Source organism: Sitophilus oryzae, unplaced genomic scaffold (genome assembly GCF_002938485.1).
Source record: "Sitophilus oryzae breed Bouriz unplaced genomic scaffold, Soryzae_2.0 scaffold_1218_pilon_pilon, whole genome shotgun sequence".
In the NCBI taxonomy this organism is placed as follows: domain Eukaryota; kingdom Metazoa; phylum Arthropoda; class Insecta; order Coleoptera; family Curculionidae; genus Sitophilus; species Sitophilus oryzae.
Window position 1 is genome coordinate 202,638 of NW_022145858.1, and position 24,998 is coordinate 227,635.

Here is a 24,998-nt window from a genome sequence, read left to right on the forward strand (position 1 = left end):
TGATGTTATTACAATTTTTTTTGCAAATATTATTCCTAATCTTAAATTGAAAACGCATTTCGCTAGCTACTGTAATTTTGGAGTTACGACTTTTTAAAATTTTTAACCCCCTCCCATACCCCCTTACCAACCACCCACCCCAATCAAAAACCAATGGCCAGATTCCCGGGTGCCACAATATTTTTGTGCCAAATTTGGTTAAAATCGGTTTAGCGGTTTTTGAGTTATCGTGTTACAGACGGACAGACAGACACCATGAAAATATTTTGTATTTAGGTCATTTATGACCCAAATGACTCATTTTGAGTGAAATTAAAAAAAAACCTTTTTTTTGCCGATCTTAATAGCCTACCATACCTGTCGGTATCGTTCTGCGTGCGTGTGATTACGTTCGTGCGTGCGTGTGTGATTTTGTTTCCGTTTTCTTTATTAAAATTATGGAGTGGATCAATGAATCTTCGTTGTTATTAATTGAAGAATATGAAAAGTTGCCTATATTATGGGATGTTAAACATTCTTTGTATTATTAAAAAATAAAAAAAAACGCATGGCAAGACCTTGTAAATAAAATTAATATTGAATATGTGGATATTAATGAAATTGCTATTCTAAAATTTGTATCTTTTGTTCGTAATTTTTGGTGTTATTAATAGGTAAGTGAAGGGTAAATCGGGCCTGGTCATTCTTGTAAAGTTTTTAAACTGATCATAGCCCTCCTCAGACACTAAGTTGTTGCAGTAAATTATATCGATTTCTAAAAATTTGGGTTTGCCACCAGCGACGATGTTTTCGATTTTTCTCCTTTTTAATAATTAAGCTGTGCATAACAATGACTGCAGCCTCGACTATTTCTTGTTCGTCCATTATTTTCGCCAACACAACTCTGCTGTGCGCGCACAAATGGATCACTTCATTCATCGAAAAATAAGTTTTTAATCTGAACGGAGCCGAGAGCGCGAACGAATGCCGTGCGCGCATGCTCAGCTTGTGCGTGCTCAAGTCTAAACGCACCATTAGAAGAGGAAAAGAACATGAATATGTAAAACATTTGGTGAATTAAGACAGCCGGTGAAATTTTTTGAATATCTTTGAATATCTCCATCATCATTAATATATCCCAAATAAAATTAAACCTGGTATTCAAAAATATTCAAATTTTTCGGAAATATATTGGGCAGAATATATTGGGAAAAAAAATCGAACGCTCGGATGTGCACGTTTTAAAAAAACAAACCAGTTTGTTTTGTACATAAACCAGTTTGTTGTCGTACGTGCACGAACGCGCAAGTAACCGCCTGCGTATACCATTTGTTTGTTATTTTGCTGCGTGCACATCCGAGCACGTACGACCAAAAAACTTCACGGAGACGCATCCAATGTAACCACGGGCTACAATTCATTTTGGACTGACAACTACTCTGTCGATATAGTGACGCTGCCATATAGACATTACAATATATTATATTATTTTCTTATTTGTTGTGATCTTTTTTTGGCACACTGCTTAAGAAGTTTTTTTTTAGGTCATTGGTCGGGATTCTCTGTCAGAAACTACAAAAAAGGCCGAACAAGATGAAAAAGAACGGAAAAATCGAATGTTGGAAAAACAGAAAAAAGTTGGTATTTAAAAAACTTTACAAATCTTAATAACGGAAAAAAAATGTTTTCTATTTCTCTATACAGTATAATCAGATATTTCAACTGAAAGCCGATGCAACTGTCGATAAGATAGTGCTGGATTTTGACGAGAAAAACGAAAAACCTCTTCTAAGCGTTAACAAGAAACTTGTGAAGCAACTGAAGCCACACCAAGTTCAAGGGATCAAGTTCATGTGGGATGCCTGTTTTGAATCTCTGAAAAGAGCAAAAAAAGACACGGGTTCGGGTTGTATCCTGGCACATTGTATGGGATTGGGAAAAACTCTACAGGTAATTATAAAAATACTAGCGTGTACCCGCGACTTCGTTCGCGTCGAATTAATCATTCGTAATGGTGATGATAAAGCAAAGCAAGTAGTTCCAAATTTTTCCATTAACATACAAACTGGATAAAATGTTCTCACATTTATGTCAGCATGAGAAAAAACAATATGGCGATAGTATTATATAGTAACTTAGTAATATTTGAGGGGTAGTTTCATCTCGTTGGAATTTGACTTTCGAAAAATAAGCTTTTTACGTCAAGCAGTTTAAGCAGAATCATGGTTAATCAATTAGCCAACTTTTTGGAACACCCTGTATGATTTTTTTTTAAGTTTCAAAATTTGTACAAAAACAAAATAAATTATGCGTCTCCAAGCGTTTTGCCGAAAGACTAACCGTTTTTTAAATAACAAATATGGTAATATTTGAAGGGCGTTTTCATCCTTTTAGAATTTGAGATTCGAGAAACCTCTCCTTATTGAACCTCTACACCCCACAGTCAACCCGTTAGCCAAAAATCAGCTTTAAACGTCATCAGTTTAAGCAGAATTGTGATTACTCAATGGTCATATTTTATGAAACACCCTGTATAAATTTTTAAAAAATCTTAAAATATATAAAACAACAAAATAAAATATACGTGTTTAAGAGTTTTTCCGAAAAACTCACCGGTTTTTAAATAAAAAATATTTTAATATTTGAGGGATAGTTTCGCCCCCTTAGAATTCGAGTTTCGAAAAATCCCTTCTTATTGAACCTCTACACCCTAAAGTCAATCTGTTTTCCAAAAATCAGCTTTTTACGTCAAGCGCTTTAAGCAGGATCGTGACTAATCAATGACCAGATTTTTCGAAACGCCCTGTATACATTTTTAAATAATTTTAAAATATGTAAAAAAAGAAAATAAAATATACGTGTTTAAGCGTTTTTTCGGCAACTTGACCGTTTTTTAAATAAAAAATATTGTAATATTTGAGGGGTGGTTTCACCCTCTTGGAACTGGAATTTCGAAAAATCCCTTATCGAACCTCTACACCCTAGAATCAACCTGTATGCCAAAATTGAGCTTCTTACGTTGATTGGTTTGAGCAGGATCGTGATTAATCAGTATGTCAGTCACTTAAGGATTTTATATATTAATATAGATAACTATTAAAAAAAATCAAAATCAAAAATGAAACAAAAGATGAAATTATTTATTCTATGCTCAACTTTTTTAATAGGTAATAACTTTAACACACACCCTTCTCACGCAAAGCGAGAAAACAGGAGTTGAGAAAGTCTTGATTGTCAGCCCTGTCAATACAGTGCTGAATTGGAAGAGCGAATTTGCCAAATGGCTTCCTAAAGAAGAATTTGAGGTGAGAGGTCCACTGTACCATCTCTTTATTTTACTAATTAAATATTTTGTATGTAGGTTTATGAGCTTGTCTCATGCAAAACGTCATCAGTGAACCAGGAGAGGGCGTACAAGGTCAGAGAATGGCATGAAAATGGAGGAGTCTTAATTATTGGGTATAATATGTTTAGGACCTTAAGCAACCCTGATAATAAGACAGTTACTAAAAAACTAAGGACATGGTTCCAGGAAGGACTCGTTGACCCAGGTAAAAATGCCAAATTCTAAAAAAGTGTCGACAGATTCACCAGCGGCGTGCATATGTGATGTGATATCACTGGAATATTTTGTCCATTTCCATCTCTTTGATGAGTTAAACGCAATTTTATTAATCACAATTAATGAAATAAAATTAATAAATTATTTATTTAATGTATGTTACTAAATTTCATTAAAATTTATAACACTGGTGGTATTTAAGATAATTACAAAAGGCCTATTTTTTAAAAGTTTTCCGCACCCATGTTTATAGGAACTTTTTTATTTATTTTTTGATGTGGAATCAATGAGTACTTATTTAACATTTTAGCAAGTTAATAACATTACAAATTTTTAAAGGTTGGATTAGAATAATTGGATATGGCAAATTAATTAAATTGCGTTTATCTCATCAAGGAGACCGAAATCGACAAAATACCAAGAGACAACTTTTAATCAGCAATTAACGCTCTACACAATTTTGCTACCAAAAGAAAAAAAAGTCAATGGCGCACATATTTTTTAGAAAAATATTCCAGTGATAACCCATATGCACGTCCTTGGTGCATATGTCGACACTTTTAGCAGCAAAATGTCGCACTTATAGTAACTTTTATCCTCAAAATTTCATTCGAATCGTTAAAAGCAAGACCAACTTAGACCAACTGCAATGGTAAAGAGTGGTTAAAATTATTTTAGGGCCAGATATGGTTGTGTGCGATGAGGGACATCTGCTCAAAAATGAAAAAACCAGTCTCAGTATTGCTATGAACAAAATAAAAACGTCTAGGAGGATAGTTTTGACAGGTACACCTCTACAAAACAATCTAAAAGAGTATTGGTGTATGGTACAATTTATCAAACCAAATCTGTTGGGTACTTATAAGGAATATCTTAACAGGTATTTATTATATATTATTTTTTAATATGTTTTATGTTTTATTTTTTTTATAGGTTTGTGAACCCTATTACAAACGGCCAATACACCGATTCAACTGATCACGACATAGTGATTATGAGGAAAAGATCACACGTTTTACACAAATTATTAGACGGTGTCGTTCAAAGACAAGACTATGATGTTCTTGCTCCGTATTTGCCACCCAAATACGAGTTTGTTTTGTTCCTCAAACTTACAGATGTTCAAGTTAGTTTTTACCTTTAACGAATCGGCATTAATTTTATTTTTATTTTAATTTTACTTTAGGTAAAACTGTACGAACATTACATGCAGAATTTAGCAAGAAAAAATCAAGGACTGGCGAGGACGTCATTTTTGTTTAACGATTTCCAGGCCCTTCAGAGAATTTGTACTCATCCAAGAGTTTTGATGGAAAAAAGTGCGGAAGATAAGGAAAAAAAGGTAAATTTAAAAAAAGGACTTTTTAACCCTTTCGACACTGCGGGATATATACATCCCTATAAAGAGTTTCTATACAGACGAATATCAAAAATACGCTTTAAAATGCATTGGGATGGGACTATTCAGTGTGGCTCATGTCTTGCTCGCCGAGTTATACAGGGTGGTCCGAACTGTATTCCGGAAACTACGGGAGCATATTCTGCAGATAAAAATAAGTAACAATGTTCGTATAGATGTATGTCCGAAAATGCTTAGTTTCGGAGATACAGGGTGTAGAAGTTTCATTTTTATTTCGTTCTGCAGTAACGTCAATATTTGGATTAAAATTGGTGTCTGGGAGTTTTTTGACATGAGAAATTTGATTTTGATGTCAATAGACTCCTACTAGTAGAGGGCGCCACCTACGTATTTTTTAACTGGTTTGAAGAGTAATAACTTTTCGTCCGTACCTGTATAAAACTACCGAGTAAAAAAATAGACATTTACGACGCTCTTTACGTAAAAAAGGTCTCTTGACAAAAATTGCTACGAATAATGGTTTTCGAGATATTTGGAATCGAAATTATCAATACCTGTCATCACTGACATAAATTAAACATGTTATTAGACTGAGATCATAAATTTGAAATGTTTTTGTACCTAAAGTTCACCAAAAACTGTTTTATCATCATTTTTTTGCAGAAAAAATATGATTAATATAAAAAAAGTAAAAATTTCCAAAATTTATTATTTCAGTGAAATAACTATCTACTCTACGTGTTTATTTTTCGTCAATAATGGCATGTATTGACTATTTCCATTCTAAATATCTTGAGAACGGTTGCTCGTAGCGATTTTTACAAAGAGATATTTTTTACATAAAAAATCACAGAGATGTATATTTTTCCCCTCGGTAGTTTTATACAGGTACGGACAAAAAGTTATTACGCTTCAAAACAGTTAAAACACATGAAGGTGGCGTCCTCTACCAGTAGGAGTCATATTGACATCAAAATCAAATTTCTCATGTCAAAAAACTCCCAGACACCAATTTTCATCTAAATATTGATGTTACTTCAGAAATTATTTGGAAAAAATCGAAATAAAAATGAAATTTCTACACCCTGTATCTCCGAAACTAAGCATTTTAGGACCTACATTGATACGAACTTTTTTATTTATTTTTATCAGCAGAATATGCTGCCGAAGTTTCCGGAATACAATTCGGACCACCCTGTATACTTTTTAATGTTTGTATTAAATGGAACATTGCTAGGCTGTTCTATATCGACAAGTACACGTGGCTGCTTGGAATTTTAGAGAAAAAAACGTGTAAATTAGTGAAAATTGCTATGGAATAATGCTCTACCAGCATCAGTAAAAGATAAGTATACAGGTTGTTAACTGGACAGTTACTTATAGGGGAACAGAATGGCAACAGTGCCTATTGAGAACGCATGCACTTATAGGGTTTTCTGCCGACTCGTCCCGTCGCGTCGTCTATCGACGAGCGGGCCGAGGCTGCCATATTTCAACTATAAAGCTCTTGCCGCGGGTAATAAACAAATTAACAGCCTGTATAAGTTTTGTACGATAGTAACATGAAAAAAAAATGTGTTGCTGGGATGTATTTGTCCCACAGAATTATAATGCGGTATATATTTATCCCAGCAGTGTGGTAACGTCGGATATAATTATCCCTGCAGTATGTAAAGTATGTGGCTGGGACAAATATGTCCGACATAATGAGATGGCTTTTTCCTGACGAAAGTTCAAACTAACGAAACTTTCGTGTAGTATCGGGTGCGGTCGCGTGCGGAGCCGACTGTAAACTGTCTTAACTCCTCCTCCTTTCTTCGTTTAGGTTATGTCTAGGCCGAAACAGAATAAAGACCTGTTCTTTCAAATTTTTGGGCAAATAGACAAAAATTTGACGTTTATCCCTAGATCATATATATAGAAATACATTTTTAAGATATTTGTATATAAATTATATATGATCTAGACATTTACCAAGATTTCAATTTCATATAACAATAGGCTAGATATGTTCCTAGTGTACCCAACAATTAATTTGAGCAGTAAAAACCGAAAAGTATTCAAATACCCAAAAGTCGTGTCGAAAGGGTTTTAAATGGAACATGAAACACTTGTATATTAGCCTCTCATTAGCCTTGTATATTATTGCATTTTTGGCTTCCTTTCTGTTCACTTTACATAATCCTAAGATATTAAATATGTTTCGATAGTTTCAAAGATATTAATAAATAAATAAAAAAGAAGTATCTTTCGCTTTATAAAGGAAATATTAAAAATACAAGAAACGTTCTGAAATCAAAAGTATATTAGGTGGTTACTAGGTAGTTACTTTAGATGATCTGTACCGATCTGTACTTACTTTTCTATAAATATCGTAATCTTAAACTACACAAGGTGTTCAAAACTCTATACCAACCTTTCTAAAATATAAAATCATTTTTCGTCGTTTTTTTCTAAATATATTAAATTTTTCTAAATATATTAAATATATATAAATATATATTTTTCATTAATAAATAATATTTTCTTGCCTTTAGCTGTGTCTCCCGTCAAAAGATGGTAAAGAGCGTTTTTCGGCCCGCTCAAATATATATGAAATGAACAAAATTCTTACAGCTTTAGTGTATATTAATAAATAATATTGTCTTGCCTTTAGCTGTGTATTTTTTCTAATTTCAAAAATCGAAAGTAAGAGAAAAAAAATAAAAAGTAAAAAGAAAATTGTTTTGCTTGTCGTAAAGAGGGGAACCAAGCTCCACTCCCACAACCGGTTTCTGGGCCTACCCTTCATCAGGTGGGCTGTCCAGGAGCTGGTTCTCACCGATGCGGCAAGCAAAACTTTTTCAATATCAACAGACGATGTCGTAAAGTGTCGGTGAGACTTTTACTTTTTATTTTTTAGGACTAATAGTAATAATAACTAATAGTAATAATATTTAGTAATAAATTAGGTAAAATAATTGATTTATTAATTTCATTTTTATTTTAATTTTATTAACTGTGATTAATAAAATTGCGTTTATCTCATCAAGGAGGCTGAATTCGACAAAATATCAAGAGATAACTTTTAATTGGCATTAAACGTCCTACACAATTTTGATATGAAAAGAAAAAAAGTCATTGTCGCAAAATGTTTATTATTAATTCTCCGTCTAACAAAGGAATAATATACAGGGTGTTCCATTTAAAAAAATCATCCCGATCCACTCACACTTTTTTAAGCCACCCTGTAGAAGTTAAAATATTTTCCTGAAATACACCCTAGTATATACTTTAGTTTGGAACTTATACAAAATTCCTAAGTGTTTTATTATAGGAGCTATACAGATGCCCGACGCACTGTTGGCGGGCTCGTAGGAAAAACTTTGAAACGCGGCAACCCCTAGTTGCGGCAAGCTTTTGATAGGCACCCTGTGAAAAGTGTATTCTCCTATTCGTAAATATACGTAAAAATTAGGTTTTGATTAAAAATACGATTAATAAGCATGCAGCCGGATCCTGTATTATAAACAAATATTTAATTTTCTTGTTTAAAACGTAAAGTAGTTAGTTTTAACATTATATTTTTTTCTTTTATTAGATGATGGAATCAGATTCAGAAGGTTCACTAAGAGATTTCATCGACGATTCAGAAGATGAGGCCAAAAGTACATCAGAATCTGAAACGTCTTCGTCAAATTCAGACTCTGATGGTTCGCAAAGGGCTAAGAAAAAGAAGAAAGGAAGTTCTAAGTCGACTCTAGTGTAAGTATTTCCCGTGTATTTCCCTCTGGTCTTTTCACACCTCTTTGAATAAAATGGTCAATTTTTTAGGAAGAAAAGGGTGACCAGAGCACAGGCAGCTCAAAATCGAGAAAATGGTGATAGCGAAAGCGATGTTGAATCAGTGGGTCCAAAAGAATGGTGGCAGGAGTACATAGATGGTGATGAATTGGACAATTTGGATCACAGCTCGAAAATGTTTTTGTTGTTCCAGATACTTAAAGAGTGCGAAGAGATTGGCGACAAAATGTATTTTTTTAACAATTTTCTCTTAATTTTATCATTTATTTACACATTCTTTCCTTACAGTCTGGTGTTCTCTCAGTCGTTATACACCCTAAATTGTATAGAGTATTTTCTTCAGAGGATAGATGAAGCAACTCAAAATGGCGAGACCGATAAAATAGGTATGAATAGCGATTGATATTTATTTTCGAGATATCCATTTTTTTTTTCATTTTCTAGGTGGTCATTCTGGATCTTGGGCTATAGGTTTGGACTACTTTCGATTGGATGGTTCCTCTAGTTGCGATAACAGAGCTACCTGGTGCGACGCGTTCAATAATCCAGAAAATACCAGAGCGAGGTTTATCCATAACGTTTTTTCTCTCTGTTTTTTTTTAAATTTATATAATTTTTTCAGGTTATTCCTCATATCAACTAAAGCTGGGGGATTAGGTATAAACTTAGTTGCAGCCAACAGAGTTATTATATTTGACGTATCTTGGAACCCCTCGCATGATATCCAAAGCATATACAGAGTGTACAGATTCGGTCAAACCAAACCCTGTTATATATACAGATTTGTAACTTATGTAAGTTATGTTTTATTTTTTTAGTTATATTTATAAAAAAATAATTCATTGAAAATGTTAAAGAAGAAATGTTGAATTGTGTTTTTTGTTTCTGTAGGGAGCTATGGAAATGAAGATATATGAACGCCAAGTTACTAAGCAAGCTATCTCAAAGAGAGTAATAGACGAACAGCAAATTGACAGACATTACAGTCAAAACGATATTCAGGAACTGTACAAGTGAGTTTTAAAAATTTAGCTTATTAATGAAATTTTCAGGGTAAAAGTTATTATAAATGCGACATATTTTAGGGCTAAAAAAGTGTCGCTATATTCACCTGGACGTGCATGTGGGTTATCACTGAAATATTTTTCTAAAAAAAGCATGTACGCCACTGACTTTTTTTTCTTTTGTTAGCGAAATATTGTAAGCTGTTTAATGCCGATTAAAAATTGTCTGTTGATATTTTGTCGATTTCGGCCTCCTTGATGAGATAAACGCAATTTTATTAATTTGCCTTGATCCAAGTCTAATAGCAACCTTTAAAAAAAATTATTATCGTTGACTTGAGTAAGTTTTAAATAAGTACTCATTGATTCCTCATAAAAAAATATGAAAAAAGGTTCCTATAAGCATAGGTATGGAAAGGCATAGTTTTAGAGTTACAGGATGTTAAAACTTTTTAAAATCAGATTTTTTGTACTTATCTTAAATACCATAATTTTATTATTTGAAATTGCTGTATGTTGGACTAATAGTAATAATATTTAGTAATAAATTAGGTAAAATAATTAATTTATTAATTTCATTTTAATTTTAATTTTGTTGACTGTGATTAATAAAATTGCTTTTATCTCATTAAGGAGGCCGAATTCGACAAAATATCAAGAGATAACTTTTAATTGGCATTAAACGTCCTAAACAATTTTGAGATCAAAAGAAAAAAAGGCAGTGTCGCATATGTTTTTTTTTGAAAAATATTCCAGTCATAACCCATATGCACGTCCCTGATGAATTTATAGGCACTTTTTTAGCATTAAAATATGTGGCACTTATAGTAATTTTTATCCTCAAAATTTCACTCAAATCACTAAATGTACTTGGAAGAAAATTATAATAAATCTAAAAATGATTAAAACTTAACACCCTGTAGAACGACACAAAGCAGAATCGGACCTATGTTGATATGAAAAATAAATCTTATTTTTACGTGAGGAATCTCCCCACTAGAGATGGCACATTTTTTTTTGAAACACCCTGTATATTAACTACTAAAGCGGGTGCGTCTCAACCGTGGCTCACCCCTATAACTTTTTTATTTTTTCAGATAACAAAACGAGATTGGGTATGTTAGCATATGACATAAATTAGGATTGGTTGACGTATTCAGTTGTTTTCTGTCACTTCCTGTTTCACCGGAAATGACTAGAACTTTTGATTTTTAAATGGCACCCTCAGTATTTTTTTACTTTATTCGATAAAAATGACACTCTGAATCGAATGACAAATCGCATCTCTGAATCGCTCAAAAACAAATTGTATTTTAAATTTCAATCTAGAGTGCCATGACTGTGTTAAAAACACTAATTTTTAATCAAGGTGCCTTGGAAAAATACATTTGATCTTCTAATGTTTTTAGCGTCTTGTCCTGGCCGGTTGAAAGATGCCCAATCGTATTTTTGATCACATCTCAATTTTTTCAAATGGAACGAGGGTGGCTCATTAGCATATTTGGAAAAAGCATTTTTTTACAAATAATTTGATACCACACACTTGGTATTTCGAGTCAAAAATTGTCGTTATGAACAGCATGTTATAATTTCAAATAAACCATATGCGAAAATATCAAAACTTGACATATGATATGTCATTCTATTCAGACTGTCATTTTCTATTGAATAAAGTAAAAAAATACCGAGGGTGTTATTTAAAAATGAAGTAACCGAAAACAATTGAATATGTCACTTAATCCTAATTTATGTCATATACTAACATACCAAATCTCGTTGTTTTATCTAAAAAAATAAAAAAGTTATAGTGGTGAGCCACTTTTGAGACGCACCCGATATGAATTGTCGCCTATACCTCCAATGTGTTGGAATTGAAGCCAAGTCAGTAACAACTAGATAACCAGTCCATGTATATTTCACATAATTTCATCTGTTAGGCAAGCCCTGGCACAATAGCGCAACTCCAAAATTCCGAATATTGATTAATCCTTACCCTGAGGATTAGCCTTTGCGAACGGGAGCGCAAACGAAAGCCGTACGAATGAACAACTGATGTGTCTAGTTATCCGATCGATAATTCAAAATCCAGGCTTGCGCACTACGTTTGAGCTCGCCTAACTGAGCAACTTATGAAAATTCCTTCAGAAGATTTATATATACCCATTTCACCGGTTCGGCCTCACTCTTTGTTGATTATTTGTATTATTTCATTTTTGTAAATACCTATATATTTAAAATTGAAACCCTAAATTTGCCCGTCTATGTCATTGTTTATGAACGTCCGAATTAAGGTTAGAATTTTTGTTTATGTCTCCAATTTAAATTCGAATGCTTTAAAGCTCCGAATGAAGCTTTACAACACTAATTAGTGAAATAAATTAGTGGTTTCAATTACACTTTATACTTTTTAGTTTACGATCATTCACAATGTTTAAAAAACACAATTAAAATTAATAGAATATCCTAGCAACAGCTTGCGTTAAGCTTGATTTTCATGCATCCGCAAGAAAGGTAAACTAATAGGATTGCTCATCCTCATAAGACGTACGTTCGCCTCTTCCCGCGCTTCAGCTGACAGTTGTGACGTCATTGTAGTCCTTGTCATGATAGTGTGTATTATTAGTTGCCTATGGTAAACTTATAAAAATAACAGCTGAGAAATTTTGAGTTAATTATTTTGTCAATTTTAAATGTGAAAAAGGTGTCTTTAAAGTTTTTAGAGCTATAGAGTGTATAAATACGTTTATTTTGTGTTGTGGATTATGACAAAGTGCATACTAAGTGCCCACGATTTTGTTTATTAATTATTTTAAAGCAAAATATGGAAGTACTCTAAAAAGAATGCTTGCAAAAGGTGATGCTGGCAACTGCTGTTCTTAAAAATGCATTATCCGAATATTTAATACGATTTATACAGTTAATTTTCTCTACTGCATACATATAAGGTGTTTAAATAAATAAACTAAATAATGAACGTTTTGCATTCGGCAACCAATAATGCACGTGTGTATATTATTGGTTGCCGGATAAGGACTAATAACCATGACAAGGACTACAATGACGTCAATAAGCGAGTAGTTTTCGCATGCACCTGGCGGACACTTTTGGCTGAATGAGCAGTCCTATTAGGTTAACTGTTCTTGATGCATCCGTTGTCCGACGATACGTTGATACGATATTAATTTTATTGGTAGAATTTAAAGACTGATTGGTTAGAATATAAAGCAGTTTTTAAATTTATTGCATTTTCATGCCTCCGTTTATCGGATATACGTTGGTGTCATTTTATATTTTCGTTTCCATAACGATTTTGCTATTTTACTTATAATTTTATTAAGGGTGTATTCCGTTGCTTACCTTGGTTATGGTTTTATGTTCCGTTTCTATCGGTTTCCTGAAAGTTTTCTTATTACGGAACACGGTTCCTGAATAATTCGGTTATAACTGTCACCAAAGTAACCAGCGCGAGAGGGCTGGTTTTTCTGGTTTTGTTTGTCAATCAATGTCATTTATGTGACAGAAATCAAGCAAATATTGGAGTGAAATTCTCATTTAATTTCTAAAATTTGTAAAATTTTGTATTTACATCCAAAAAGCAATGGAAGTAGGCAGTAAAGGTAAATAAATTTCATTAACTAAATAGAATGACTTTTTAGGACCATTTAAGCTTATCATGCAGCCATTGTTTCTTAAAGTCAGGAACATTTAAAGAAAAGATGATAAACAAGACAACAAGTAATCGTGAATGTTTTGTAAGCTATAAAAATATAAATATTGATTACATTTGTTTATTTATTATTGATCTGTTTTAATCTTTGGTTTTAATATTGGACCTGCAAATCTTTACTTGAGCTGTCTAACAGTTTGAGTTTAACAGTTCATTAATAAATTACTTTTCAATATTAACTCCATTGAAAAGAAGAAGCAAACGTAAAAGCAGAGAATAGTTACATTAAAAATGCATAAAAGATAAATTTTATAATAGAGGTACATATTGAAATTTAGAAAACGTCAACTTTTGACGTTTCCAGTATTTTGCCAAACCGTTCCGTATCAAACCGATGTTTTTCAGGAACCGCTCAAGACAAAAAACTGCCGTCAGATCTCAAGACAGTCTTCCATTTTGACTGCTAAAACGTTTTGTGTTCACGGAACTTTATATAAATAAATAAATAGAATAGGAATATATAAACTAATTTTTAATTATTATCCAGGACAGATTTAGAACCTACAGACCGACCAATACCACTGGTTCCAACGGATGTCTTGCTGGGTGAGATGTTGCAAAAGTACGAAAACACTATTTTCAAGTACCACGAGCACCAGTCGCTCCTAGAAAACAAACAAGATGAAGAATTAAACGAAGAAGAGAGAAAATCTGCTTGGGACGAATTTGAAAATGAAAAAGAATTGCGCAAGACGCAGTTAAATAATTTTGGAATGATGGGAGCGGGTGCTGCGGCTGGAGGTAATACATATCATAAAAACGCATAATCTTTAATTAATGATATACAACATATTCAATAATTTTGCATTTATATGGAAAGGTTAATATTTCTTCTATATTTATAATCTCTGCAGCTTAAAAAACACCTTGTATTTTAACCTTCTGTATTTTTTTCAGCTGCATTTTTAAACAATATAGCCAATATAACGCCGGAACTTGTAAAAATCGCTCTGGGAAATATAATGAAGAAAGATCATCCAATATGGTCTGATGTTCAGATAAGTGGCGTCGTATCAGCGCTCTATCAACAGCTTCAGGTATTATATCTATACGACTCAACTCATTGATATTTATTATCTTTTTCGTATTTTTCAGGTTCAAGTATCAGAGCATAATTTCACCATGTGGAACAGGGTGCAACAGGAATTGCGCCTGATGCAATCCATACAAGCGCAGCGCATGCGCGAACAATATATGCAAGAGTGGCAGATGCGCCAGATGTTGCAAAAACAACAGATGGACAATCAGCGACTAGGCAACATGGGCATAGGCCCCGAGGAACTGCGCATGATTCAAATGGCCGCAGCGGCACAAAGGGCCGGAGGGGGAGCTGGTACGTCGGCTGACGTCATAGAGTTAAACGATTGACGTTATTGGGGGCCGTAAGTCATGTTTGATTTGATCTATACATAAGGATTTAGACAGTTTTGTCGAGGTTTTTTGAACGAAAATTGTAAAACCTTTCTCTTGTGTTTTTTTTGTATTATTTTAATTATTATCTCAAACTATTTATTTAAAAATATTATTTTATATAAAAAAACTAAAACTCTTTCGAATTCACAATTTTGCATTCAGGTTCAATCCTAACTTTTAAATTAGAGTTGGTGGTTAAGAAAAGGAAATACAATTTCTGAAGAGAATACATACTGCAGCTCACTGATGGTTCCTTATTTTAAATTATAAACTAAATATTTAAAAAATGGTATTCTTTTAACCTTTAAGATAGTGATTGAAATAAATATGATTAATAACATGGTTAACAAGGTGATGTATTTATTTGAAAGAGATTTAGTCTTCACATATCATAGTGTACTTGATGCAGAAAAAGTGCCCTATGATAAAAAAGACATTGTATTAGGAGTTGAAATATTTCAGATTTATCATAATTTATATGTCTCTGGAAATGTATTTTAACATGTTTTTTCTTTTAAATTTTTTAAGCCTATTTTTATATAGTTATTTTTCTTGAATTTACGTCATTACATATTACATTTTATTTCCGTTATTGCAAATTAGAAACAAAACAAATTCAAAAGAAAAAAAAACATTGATGCGTGATTTTTTTTGTTAATGGTGGTCAAAAAATTTGGAATAAGAGCTAAAACACACCAGGCGGTTCATGGGTTAGGTTGGTTAGGTAGGTAGCCGCATTCTCTCCCTCCAAAACATGCTGCAACGACGTAGCTTTTGCTTCATGCTACGAGTAGGAAATAGACGCTCGGCGATCGACGCTGACCATACACCGTCTATTTTGTATCATAGAAGTCCTCCACTAAAACACTAAACTACCTTGTGTGTTTTCGCTCTAAAACTATTATGTAAATATTTTATTTAGTAGGTTAAACTGCTATTTTTTTATTTATGTTTTTTAGGATAATCCTTGTGATTTCTTTTTCTATACTAGTTAAAAAAATAACATCGAGGCGTCTCTTCGGTGTTGTAAATAAATTTGTACTCGAAAATTAACAGGGTTTTATTTTTTACTTAGGTATATAGTAACATATTCTATACATGCCTGAAAAAAATGGGAATACCATGGAATTAGAGGTATATATTATCTTTTGGTTGTCTGTTCCTTTCTGTTATATTCGTCCAGCATAGACGCCACTTCCATTCTTTCAGCAGCTATATGCTGAATATTTGCTAACAAATCTGGATATGGATTTATGGCCTTCACGAAGTCTTTTTGATCTAGACGGTAAATTTCTGAAACTTCCACCGCTATAACTGAGGCAGTTCGCAGTGTGTCTTTTATAATCAATGCTATTTCACCAAAATGCGAACCGTCTTCTAAATGACAGATCTGTATCATCAAAAATGACATATAAAAATGTAGTTAAGAAAAATAATTAAATACGGAAAATCGATTACCTCTTTGCCAGATTTAGTATAAATAGCTACGGTCCCTGTTGAAATAAAGTACATACTAGTGCCAGGAGTGTTGGCTTTTATTATTATGTCGTTCACTAGGTATACTTCGATTCTTAAGCAAGATATGATTCGAACCAACAGGTTTAGGGGCAAGTTTCTAAAGAATATTACGTTCTCTACTAATTTTCGGCAAGCGTGCATATTGATTTCCTAAAGATCACCAAGCAAATATATTTATAGCAGAATAGAGCATTTTCATAGTAACATAACTTAAATATAATTTAAACCGATATAAAATTATAAACTGAGACAGGTCACAATAGGCTTGGAAATTTTATTTTAGTTGATCTTTAGACCCCATTTAGTTCACATTGAGGGATTTAGTCAGACGCCTGGTTTCGTATATTTTAATTGGAGTGTGATGTGTCTGCACTAGGGAATGCAATCCCGCACCAAAATCTCAATCCCGCAAACCCGCGGGATTAAAGCAATCAATCCCGCGGATCCGCATAATTGCGGGACTGTAAACAATAGTCATACATTTGGTCCTAAACGGTACAAAAAGCATTGTACATTTTACATGGGCCCAGAATATATTGATATAGCGCAAGAACGGTAATCTAATTAACTGGTTGACCTATTAAACTGGTTAACTGTTCTTGGATATAGCGTGTATCTTAAACTAGCTGTACAGAAATTTGGACCGATGTATACAGGGTGTTCAAAAAATATATTTAATATTAAATAAACTTAAATTTTATTATAATGTATCTACTTATTTTATAAATAAAAATATTACCTATTCTGATGTTGAATTTTTTTTAACTTGTGTTAGTTATCTGCTTTTAGATACACTCTATATCAATAATTTTTTGGCATATGCAGAATGTATTATTTAGGACCATACGTATGACTAAAAATGCATATTTTTCGAAAAAACGTCGTATTTTCCTTAAAACAAAAAAATTAAAAAGCCGATCAAATTGTTTTTTTCTAATTTCAATACGGATTAGTCGTACTTGGTAAAAATTTCGATTTTTTTAAAATTGTAAATTTGCGGTAAAAAAGATTCTTAACCAAATTGTCACACTCTTATAAAACACCCTGTATACGAGAATTCGCAAAATATATTTTCGAAAACCACTTAGCATCTTAATCACAATAGATGCATCTAATACCTGATCCAAACCGCATCCCAAAATCTTTTTTAGTTCAAGAGATATTCAACTTTAAATTTACCCCAAATTTTGCTTGTCCCGATAATTATGTCCGGCAGTTTATTTGACGAAATTGTCCACAAATACTTGTTAAACGCTTTTCTTCACTTACACACATACGCCAGAAACATGCCAGAAAGAAATCTAACCTATTTAACTAACCTGTTTGTTTCTTAGGTTTGTTTCACTTATTTTTAATGGCTAAGCCATAAGGGGAATCCCTCGGGTTCCGAGCGTCGACGCAACGGCCCGGAACGAAGCGGTTTGACTTCGATCGCCATCGATTCGGTTACCCAGTAGTAATGTGTCGATCCCGCGAATCCCGCACGGTAAATCCCGCAACTTTGACCCCGCGGAATCTTAGAGGGATCCCGCATTTGCGGGATTGCATTCCCTAGTTTGCACCGCAAACGCTGGGATGGATTCTCACTATAACGTACCGTCAGGTCGAGTCATCGCGCCGCGCCGTCTCGACATAAAACAGGAAGTAAATAGGAGATGGACGTTGCCACGACGCCGACGCGACGGCGACATTACGGGTAGTTACGTTATAGTGGTTATAGTGAGAATCGGCGCCTAACTTGTTCCAACCAGGTATTCTGCTCGCTGCCAATACGAATGGTACCGTTCACACTGTTTTGACCTCTAATTAGAGGTCATTGTATCGTTCAGTTTATAGTTCAATCAGTGAAGGCCATTATAGGCCTCTGCCATACAAAAGGTGGTGCAGTAGTAATTTTTTAATATGTTGTTAAGGTTTAGGTCTCCATGAAAAATCCGAGTTTTCGACCTTGGGGTGCGACCGCCATCTTGAATTAAAGATACAAAAAACTGTATTTTTCAAAATATATCCGCAGCGGTTAATCTTATGATCAAAATTTATTATTATTTTTTTATTTTTATTCAACTTCCAGAAAGTGTGGAATTCGGAGATAACCAAATCATTTGCACAAAGTTGTATGGCACAGGAATGATTCAGTTGCGCACATTTCCGAAAAGTACGTTCAATATGTACGAAATCACTACGGTTCACATGCAGTCGTTGTTTTTGATGGAAATCCGAGTGATGGAGCCAAAAGGAATACCAAGGCCGCAGAAAGACTTCGCCGATCGATGAAGCATATGTCTGCGGATGCTCTCTTCGATGAAACAACGCCCGTTCAAGGTTCCCAGGAATTAGTTTTAGCCAACGAAAATAATAAAGGCCGTTTAATTTCGATGCTCACCAAACAAATGGAGCAGGCTGCTATTACTGTCAACCAGGCGGAAGAAGATGCTGATGTGTTGATTGTCAGAGCAGCGATTTCCTTGTGCCCAAAATTTGATGCTGTTTTCGTAGTTGGCGAAGACGTTGACCTTCTCGTTTTGCTGACAGCATTGGCACCGTCTCAAGGAAACATCTACCTCCGCAAACCAGGAAACGGCAAAATTGCTGAAAGAATATATTCAGCTAATAGTTTAAAACATGAAAAAGTAGCTGAGAACATTCTGTTTCTCCAGGCTTTTAGTGGCTGTGACACGACATCAATCTTCAACCAAGGAAAAATGAAGTTTTGTTTGCTTCTCCAGAAAACAGCAGGACTTAGTGACACCATTGGCATTTTTAAACATCAGGATGCAACAGGACATCGCAGATGCTGGAGCACGCTTTCTCGTTGCTTTGTATGGTGGCAACTTGGAAGAAGACACCTTAGAAGAAATCCGCTACCAACGTTTTGCTAGATCAACCACAAAAAGTAAATCCAATCTTGCTTCATTGCAACCAATGAAGGATGCTGCGCGGTATCATTCTTTCAGGACATATCATCAAGTCCAGAAATGGTATGGAATCGAGAAAAAACCTGAAGACTGGGGCTGGAAACTGGACAGCAATGGGCTTGTTCCACTCACCATGACAAAACAAGCAGCACCCGAAAACTTATTGAAATTCATTTCATGCACTTGTAGAAAAGGATGCGGCGCAGCATGTGGTTGCAGGAAAGCTGGGTTGAAGTGTACCGTTGTATGTGGCTTCTGCAGTGGTCAGTCATGCGAAAATGTCCCAAGACAATACTCAAAACGTTATTAATAACCGACTCGGACCCTCAGAGAAAAGAAAACGCTAATAAATCGCCATGGCACTACCTTATTTTTCAGTTTTTTTTTATGTTGTGCGTTATATTTCAATGAGACATATGAAGGTTATAACATATCTTTTTCGCTCCGTGGCACCGTGGACTATCTCGCCAGCCGCTGCCGTTTATACCTATGTAAAAATAGCGAGAATTTCGGAAAAATTACAAAATTGGGGAGTTTTTCTATTTTTTTGGAAAATATGTTCAACGTCACTGTATCTTCTATCCAAGATGGCGGTTCGAGTGGTCCCACCCCAAGGTTGAAAACTTGGATTTTTTGTCAAGACCCAAACCTTAACAACATATAAAAAAAATTACTACTACATCACCTTTTGTATCGCAAAACACCCCACTGACTGGACTATCAGACCAAGCGGTGCCAGCGCGGCGGCTTGGAAAGTATGGTCTTTATGAAGATTGGAATCGAGTCGAACGAGACCGAGTGTGCGTGACGAGCCGACAAAAATGTCGACTCGAAGTTACTACTAGCCTTGCTACTAGTGTGAACCGAAAGTTCGACCGTCGAATAGACGTCGCGTCGAACATTCGCGGCTCAGTGTGAACGGGATCTTTCTATTTATTGATCGCTGACTTTACTTGTCTTAATTGCTCAGAAATAGTGTCCAAAATCTCGTTCTCTCTAAAATAGCTCTTCTGAAATCTGAATTCGTAATACGTCAAAATCCGACTCCTCATAATCATAGGTAGCTGTTTGTGACGCATGTAGTCTTTTAATTGTTTCTCCATTTCGACGTATTTGTGGGCAGCAGACGTTTTACCCTTCATTATTTCCATTATCAGTGCTACGAGAAAATACGTTGGTTTTTCTTTTCGTTCTGCTTAAAGTTAGAAAGAATGACGTTCGTACCTAGTATGTATATAAAAAATAAGCTGGAGGCATACCAGCCGAACCATATGAGCAATACTTCAGCCTCTGTAGATGGTAGATCAGTACCGTAGCTAGAGTTATAAATAATCAAAGATCCTCGATAATAAGCACCTATAATTGCTCGAATCTCTGGATGAGTTTTCGATATGTCTGACCTACAAATGAACCCTAATAGCAATTCCAGAAAAAATAAATATATAGAATCCTTAGAACCTACCAGAAACTGTGCATAATAGTACGGGCATATTTAAACATCAACTCTTTACGACCTCCCGACGATAGATGTAATCTGAACAACATCAACAAGCAACACACGATATGCCAGTAGAATAGAGCGCATATAACAACCAAGGCTACCATATACTTGTAATAATTAATACTGAGCACCTGAAAAAAACGTCCGAATATTCATTATACAAGTGAATATAGAATACAATATTCAATTTTTGGCATTATTGAGCCCTGGCGATCAATAACTAATGGGTAATTAATGTACGTATAGAACCTATATATTCTTACTTCTGCACAGAACTTGAAATGCTTATAAAATCTTATAACTACAAGAAACTTCACGCAGTTCAATAACTGCACGGTTTTTTTATCCCAAAACCAAAATAAATAATAAGATGCTTCTAAAGGAATAGTAACGGTGAGATCTAGTATGAAAAATGTCTTAAAATATTCGCTAAAAAGGTACAAAAATTTTAGGAAGACGTTTTTTCTTCAATTATGTATTACCTGGCAATTTTTGTCGAATCCAATACCACTTCTTGATTGGGTTCATCATAATACCCGGTAAAAAAGTTCAAAATTACCACTAATCCGAAGAAGGCATTCATTGCGTATCTCAGGATGCTGAATATATATAAGTAGACGAATGAAGAATTCATACTAAAGAATACATAAGACAATGCCAACGTAACTACTTCTATGAATATTACGACTAGCTGTGTTAGTGACCAAATTAAGCTAAAATTCAACGATGTAAAGGAGTTCATATGACAAAGTTATACAAAACTTACTTAGCTTTACTGAAGGGGTGTATTCTGAATCCATAATTCAAAATTTGCCGTTGGCGTTCCTTGACTATAGCCCCAAAACTTCGAAGATGTTGAGTATACATTTTACTGGATTCACTAACTACGCACATTCTGATTATCCAGCGTTTAATAATACTAATACAGCCACGATTAGGGATTCCTTTATATTCGTATTCTTCGGGTAATTCGTCCAACGTACAGTCGTGACCGTATTTGGTAAACTAGAATACCAAAATATACAATTTTTATTGGTGCCATTAGAAAACAATCATCCGCTTACCACACTCTTTAACTACCTTGTCTCGTTTTATATCCATTTTTAAATGATATATTAGAGAAATAAAACATCAAAAACGTCTATATTATGCTTCACTTTCAAAAAAATATGACAGATCTGGACAGATATGCCTGGATATGCTCAATAAATTTCAAATGTTAGATACAGATAATAATAATTAATTGCTTTTATATCTAGATTTTGCCTGCGAACAGTGGCGTAACTAGAAATTTTGGGCTCCCCCGCAATTTCGGCTATTTGACTCCTCGCCCCAGTACCTCAATGTTCAACATGTAGCCCGAGATCCTCTATCTGCCTTTATATCAGAGGGCCCACCGCGATTGCGGGGTTTTAGGGAAGGGGCTACATCACTGCCCGCGAAATTACCCTACGCATCTACTTAATTTACAACACTTTGCTGCAAAGTCCGGAGATTAGTTAATTATTAATATTAATAATAACTTATTAATTAATTAATAATAACAACAAAGCATAATATATAATATATATTATGCTATATACAAAGTATATAATAAATTAAATTATTTAATTTATTATAATAGGCAAAAACATACAGGTTTTATGAAGTTCTAAAATAATTAAGCTTTAAGTATAAAATTTCAGAAAAATTGAGTTATTGAATGTTATTGCACCCAACAACCACGTAATTGCGCTTTCCCTTACGTTTTAACATTTTTTGACAGCTTTATTAACATTTGAAATTGTCGCAACACAAAGCGACGCGACGCCGACGCCCAGTTCGGGTTCCTTTTCACTTAATTTTTACTACCCGAAACAGCGTTACATCACACAAACCTCTAGTACCAGCTAGTACCTACCTGAAAGTTTTATTGTTTCAATATAATTGCACTATTAAATACTAAAATATTAAATATTATGACAAAGCCACGATTTTAATATTATTTTAATGCAAACAACTCTGCGTGAAATACAGGGCCGAAAACTTCTGATTTCTGCCGTATCCAGCGCTGCGGTCGGAATTTTTAAAATCAGCTGAAATGCACCAAGGCTATATATTTCTAAGTACAGGTGCGGTTTATCAAATTTTCGTAGCCTAAAACAAATGTTTTCCTTTTTCCAGAAGTATGCGTATCTAATAAATTAACCAGAAATATAAATCTAAATAATATAAATAATTATTTTTTGATACATTTCTGGTTAATATTTAATGATTTTCGATAAAATATTAGTTACATGATTACTAATAATTAGTTACTATTGTTAGAATACAAACAGAAGCTAGCTTGCAAATCGCTTTTTCATTTTTTTACTCAGAAAAAAAGTGTATAAGCGACAAAAAAATGCATAACGTTTTATCGAGGCGTGCGCAAAAGTTGATTTAGTGGCAAAAGTTAAAAACAATACATTCTTATGGAGCCGATCGGCCGACTGTTTAGTTGCAGGTGTGGAGCCGTTACAAACTTTCAACTTGCAACTAAATAGTCGGTCGACTAAAAAATTTTGTAAGTGCACGGACTAAACACCACCAACCACCACCTCCACACAAGGCTATTCAACCGTTTCTAATATGGCGGAGATAGAAGTGCTTTATTTGGCACGTATTTTAAACCCTGTTTTATTTCCAAATAGACATTTTTCACACAAATGTCGGGTTAGATTACGTAATATTTCACTAATTTTTTAATATACAGTTCGTAAGTAAAACTTACGCTTAGCTTAGTTTTCTTTACTCTTTCTCTTTACATAGGGCATTGTCTTTGTGGTAAAGACGTCATTCCTTTTTTTGCATAGTTCTTCAATAAAATATTGGATATTCTGAACAGGATGGATTTAATAATAAATTCTGACGTATGTGAGGGACAATTGTGACCTAAAAAAAGACTTACATCCAGGCCATTTATATTTTCCTATTTACATATTCCATTCTTAGCAAATGTTGTCAATATCTTTCTGTGTACTTTTTGATGTAAAAAGCTTGATTCTTCTTCCAATATTTTACTTATAGTGAGGTAAGCAGTAGCCATAACTACATCCTTACTAGGGTAACAGAGGCTTTGGGGCCTTTGCAGGGTTGCCACAAGAACATTTTTGAATGTGCAGAATTTGACCATAAAAATGTGTAGCATTGTGTAGCAATCCATGACCAATAATTGTAAACTATCCAATAAGACCAAGAATAAGACGTAAAATCGCCAAATTTTAAAGCATAATTACGAGTCTCGATAAGAGTCTCACTTCCACTCGTTTGTATACGTCAATATATTCATTTCCCATTTCATTTCTTCTCATGCCAGCAAATATTGCAAGGAAATTGTGGCAGAACTTAAATTAACAGTGACACTATCGCGATTTATCGAAAAAGACTCTAAAATAGTTGGTTGTGTAGCGTGCGATAGATCTCGGCAAAAATCGAGTAAAATAATGGAACAACTTTTCGCTAGTAAGTGACTATATAATATACATACGTGTAGTAAACCGATCATTTATGAAATTCACTTAAATTAACTAATTATATATTTTTTCTTGCATTTTTGCTTTTATTTACTACTTGTCAAAGATTAGATGTCAAAGAATTTAGATACGTCAATTTGATTTACCAGATTTACCTGCTTCAGTAGCGTATCGGATGTTTGTGTTAATAAATAATTATTATAACTTATCTATTTTTATTAGAATTATATATTTTTGTAACAATTTTAATAACTACCAACATTTATTCACAACGTCAAATAAAACAACATATTATTGAGTCTCCCTACATCATAGTTTTACATTTTTTAAATAAAATTAGAACGGCACTGATAAACCGGAATTTAAGTCGGCCATATTTGAGGCCCATCGCGGTGGACCTAAGATTTTTGATATCCTCCTTCCTTAGTCTTCTTATTCAAAGGCCTTTTTGAGGCATATTTTATGCACTTCTTACCCGAGAACTACTAGTAGGAGTGAAAATATCTCTTTTAATAGCAACAACCATTTTTTACGAAGCTCGTCATTTTTGGGGAATATAAAAGCAGAAACCTTGGGACCCCCTCTATAATTCCCGTGACAATTTGGAACAGAGCATGTAAAAGGCATGCTACAATAAAATGTTAACCCTTTAATACCTATGTTTTGATTATTGTAAGTAACCATTATAAAGTACTATGCAGACTGGCGGTGAAGGCTTTTTTAATAATACAGGAGTACGACA

General features: G+C 34.0%; 2 protein-coding genes across 4 annotated transcripts in view; one reads left to right on the top strand and one right to left on the bottom strand.

The window, feature by feature from the left end:
- Nucleotides 1-15,877, top strand: part of LOC115874048 (transcriptional regulator ATRX homolog) — a 28,243-nt gene extending 12,366 nt beyond the window's left edge. For both annotated transcript variants that reach the window (XM_030889094.1, XM_030889095.1), the window contains exons 14-29: nt 1,524-1,616; nt 1,684-1,929; nt 3,147-3,284; nt 3,341-3,530; nt 4,220-4,421; nt 4,475-4,667; nt 4,728-4,883; nt 8,482-8,645; nt 8,715-8,912; nt 8,973-9,070; nt 9,129-9,249; nt 9,307-9,478; nt 9,576-9,697; nt 13,903-14,156; nt 14,313-14,452; nt 14,511-15,877. In XM_030889094.1, the coding sequence (XP_030744954.1) occupies nt 1,524-1,616; nt 1,684-1,929; nt 3,147-3,284; nt 3,341-3,530; nt 4,220-4,421; nt 4,475-4,667; nt 4,728-4,883; nt 8,482-8,645; nt 8,715-8,912; nt 8,973-9,070; nt 9,129-9,249; nt 9,307-9,478; nt 9,576-9,697; nt 13,903-14,156; nt 14,313-14,452; nt 14,511-14,783 (2,760 nt within the window). In that variant the 3' untranslated portion in view covers nt 14,784-15,877. The remainder of the gene's footprint in view (nt 1-1,523; nt 1,617-1,683; nt 1,930-3,146; nt 3,285-3,340; nt 3,531-4,219; nt 4,422-4,474; nt 4,668-4,727; nt 4,884-8,481; nt 8,646-8,714; nt 8,913-8,972; nt 9,071-9,128; nt 9,250-9,306; nt 9,479-9,575; nt 9,698-13,902; nt 14,157-14,312; nt 14,453-14,510) is intronic.
- Nucleotides 15,878-15,897: 20 nt separating this feature from the next.
- Nucleotides 15,898-24,953, bottom strand: LOC115874052 (potassium/sodium hyperpolarization-activated cyclic nucleotide-gated channel 2-like). Of its 2 annotated transcripts, XM_030889100.1 has the most exons (11): nt 23,515-23,547; nt 22,508-22,898; nt 21,827-22,241; nt 21,529-21,767; nt 21,245-21,475; nt 21,026-21,191; nt 20,724-20,893; nt 20,486-20,661; nt 20,215-20,420; nt 16,287-16,496; nt 15,898-16,218 (listed from the first exon to the last, which is right to left on the bottom strand). In XM_030889100.1, exons 4-11 carry the CDS (start codon nt 21,654-21,656, stop codon nt 15,970-15,972), a joined length of 1,536 nt encoding a protein of 511 aa, XP_030744960.1. In that variant the 5' UTR covers nt 21,657-21,767; nt 21,827-22,241; nt 22,508-22,898; nt 23,515-23,547; the 3' UTR covers nt 15,898-15,969. The 2 variants fall into 2 exon arrangements, with proteins under 2 accessions (XP_030744960.1, XP_030744961.1); XM_030889101.1 differs by lacking the exons at nt 22,508-22,898; nt 23,515-23,547 and adding an exon at nt 24,913-24,953.
- Nucleotides 24,954-24,998: the final 45 nt, after the last annotated feature.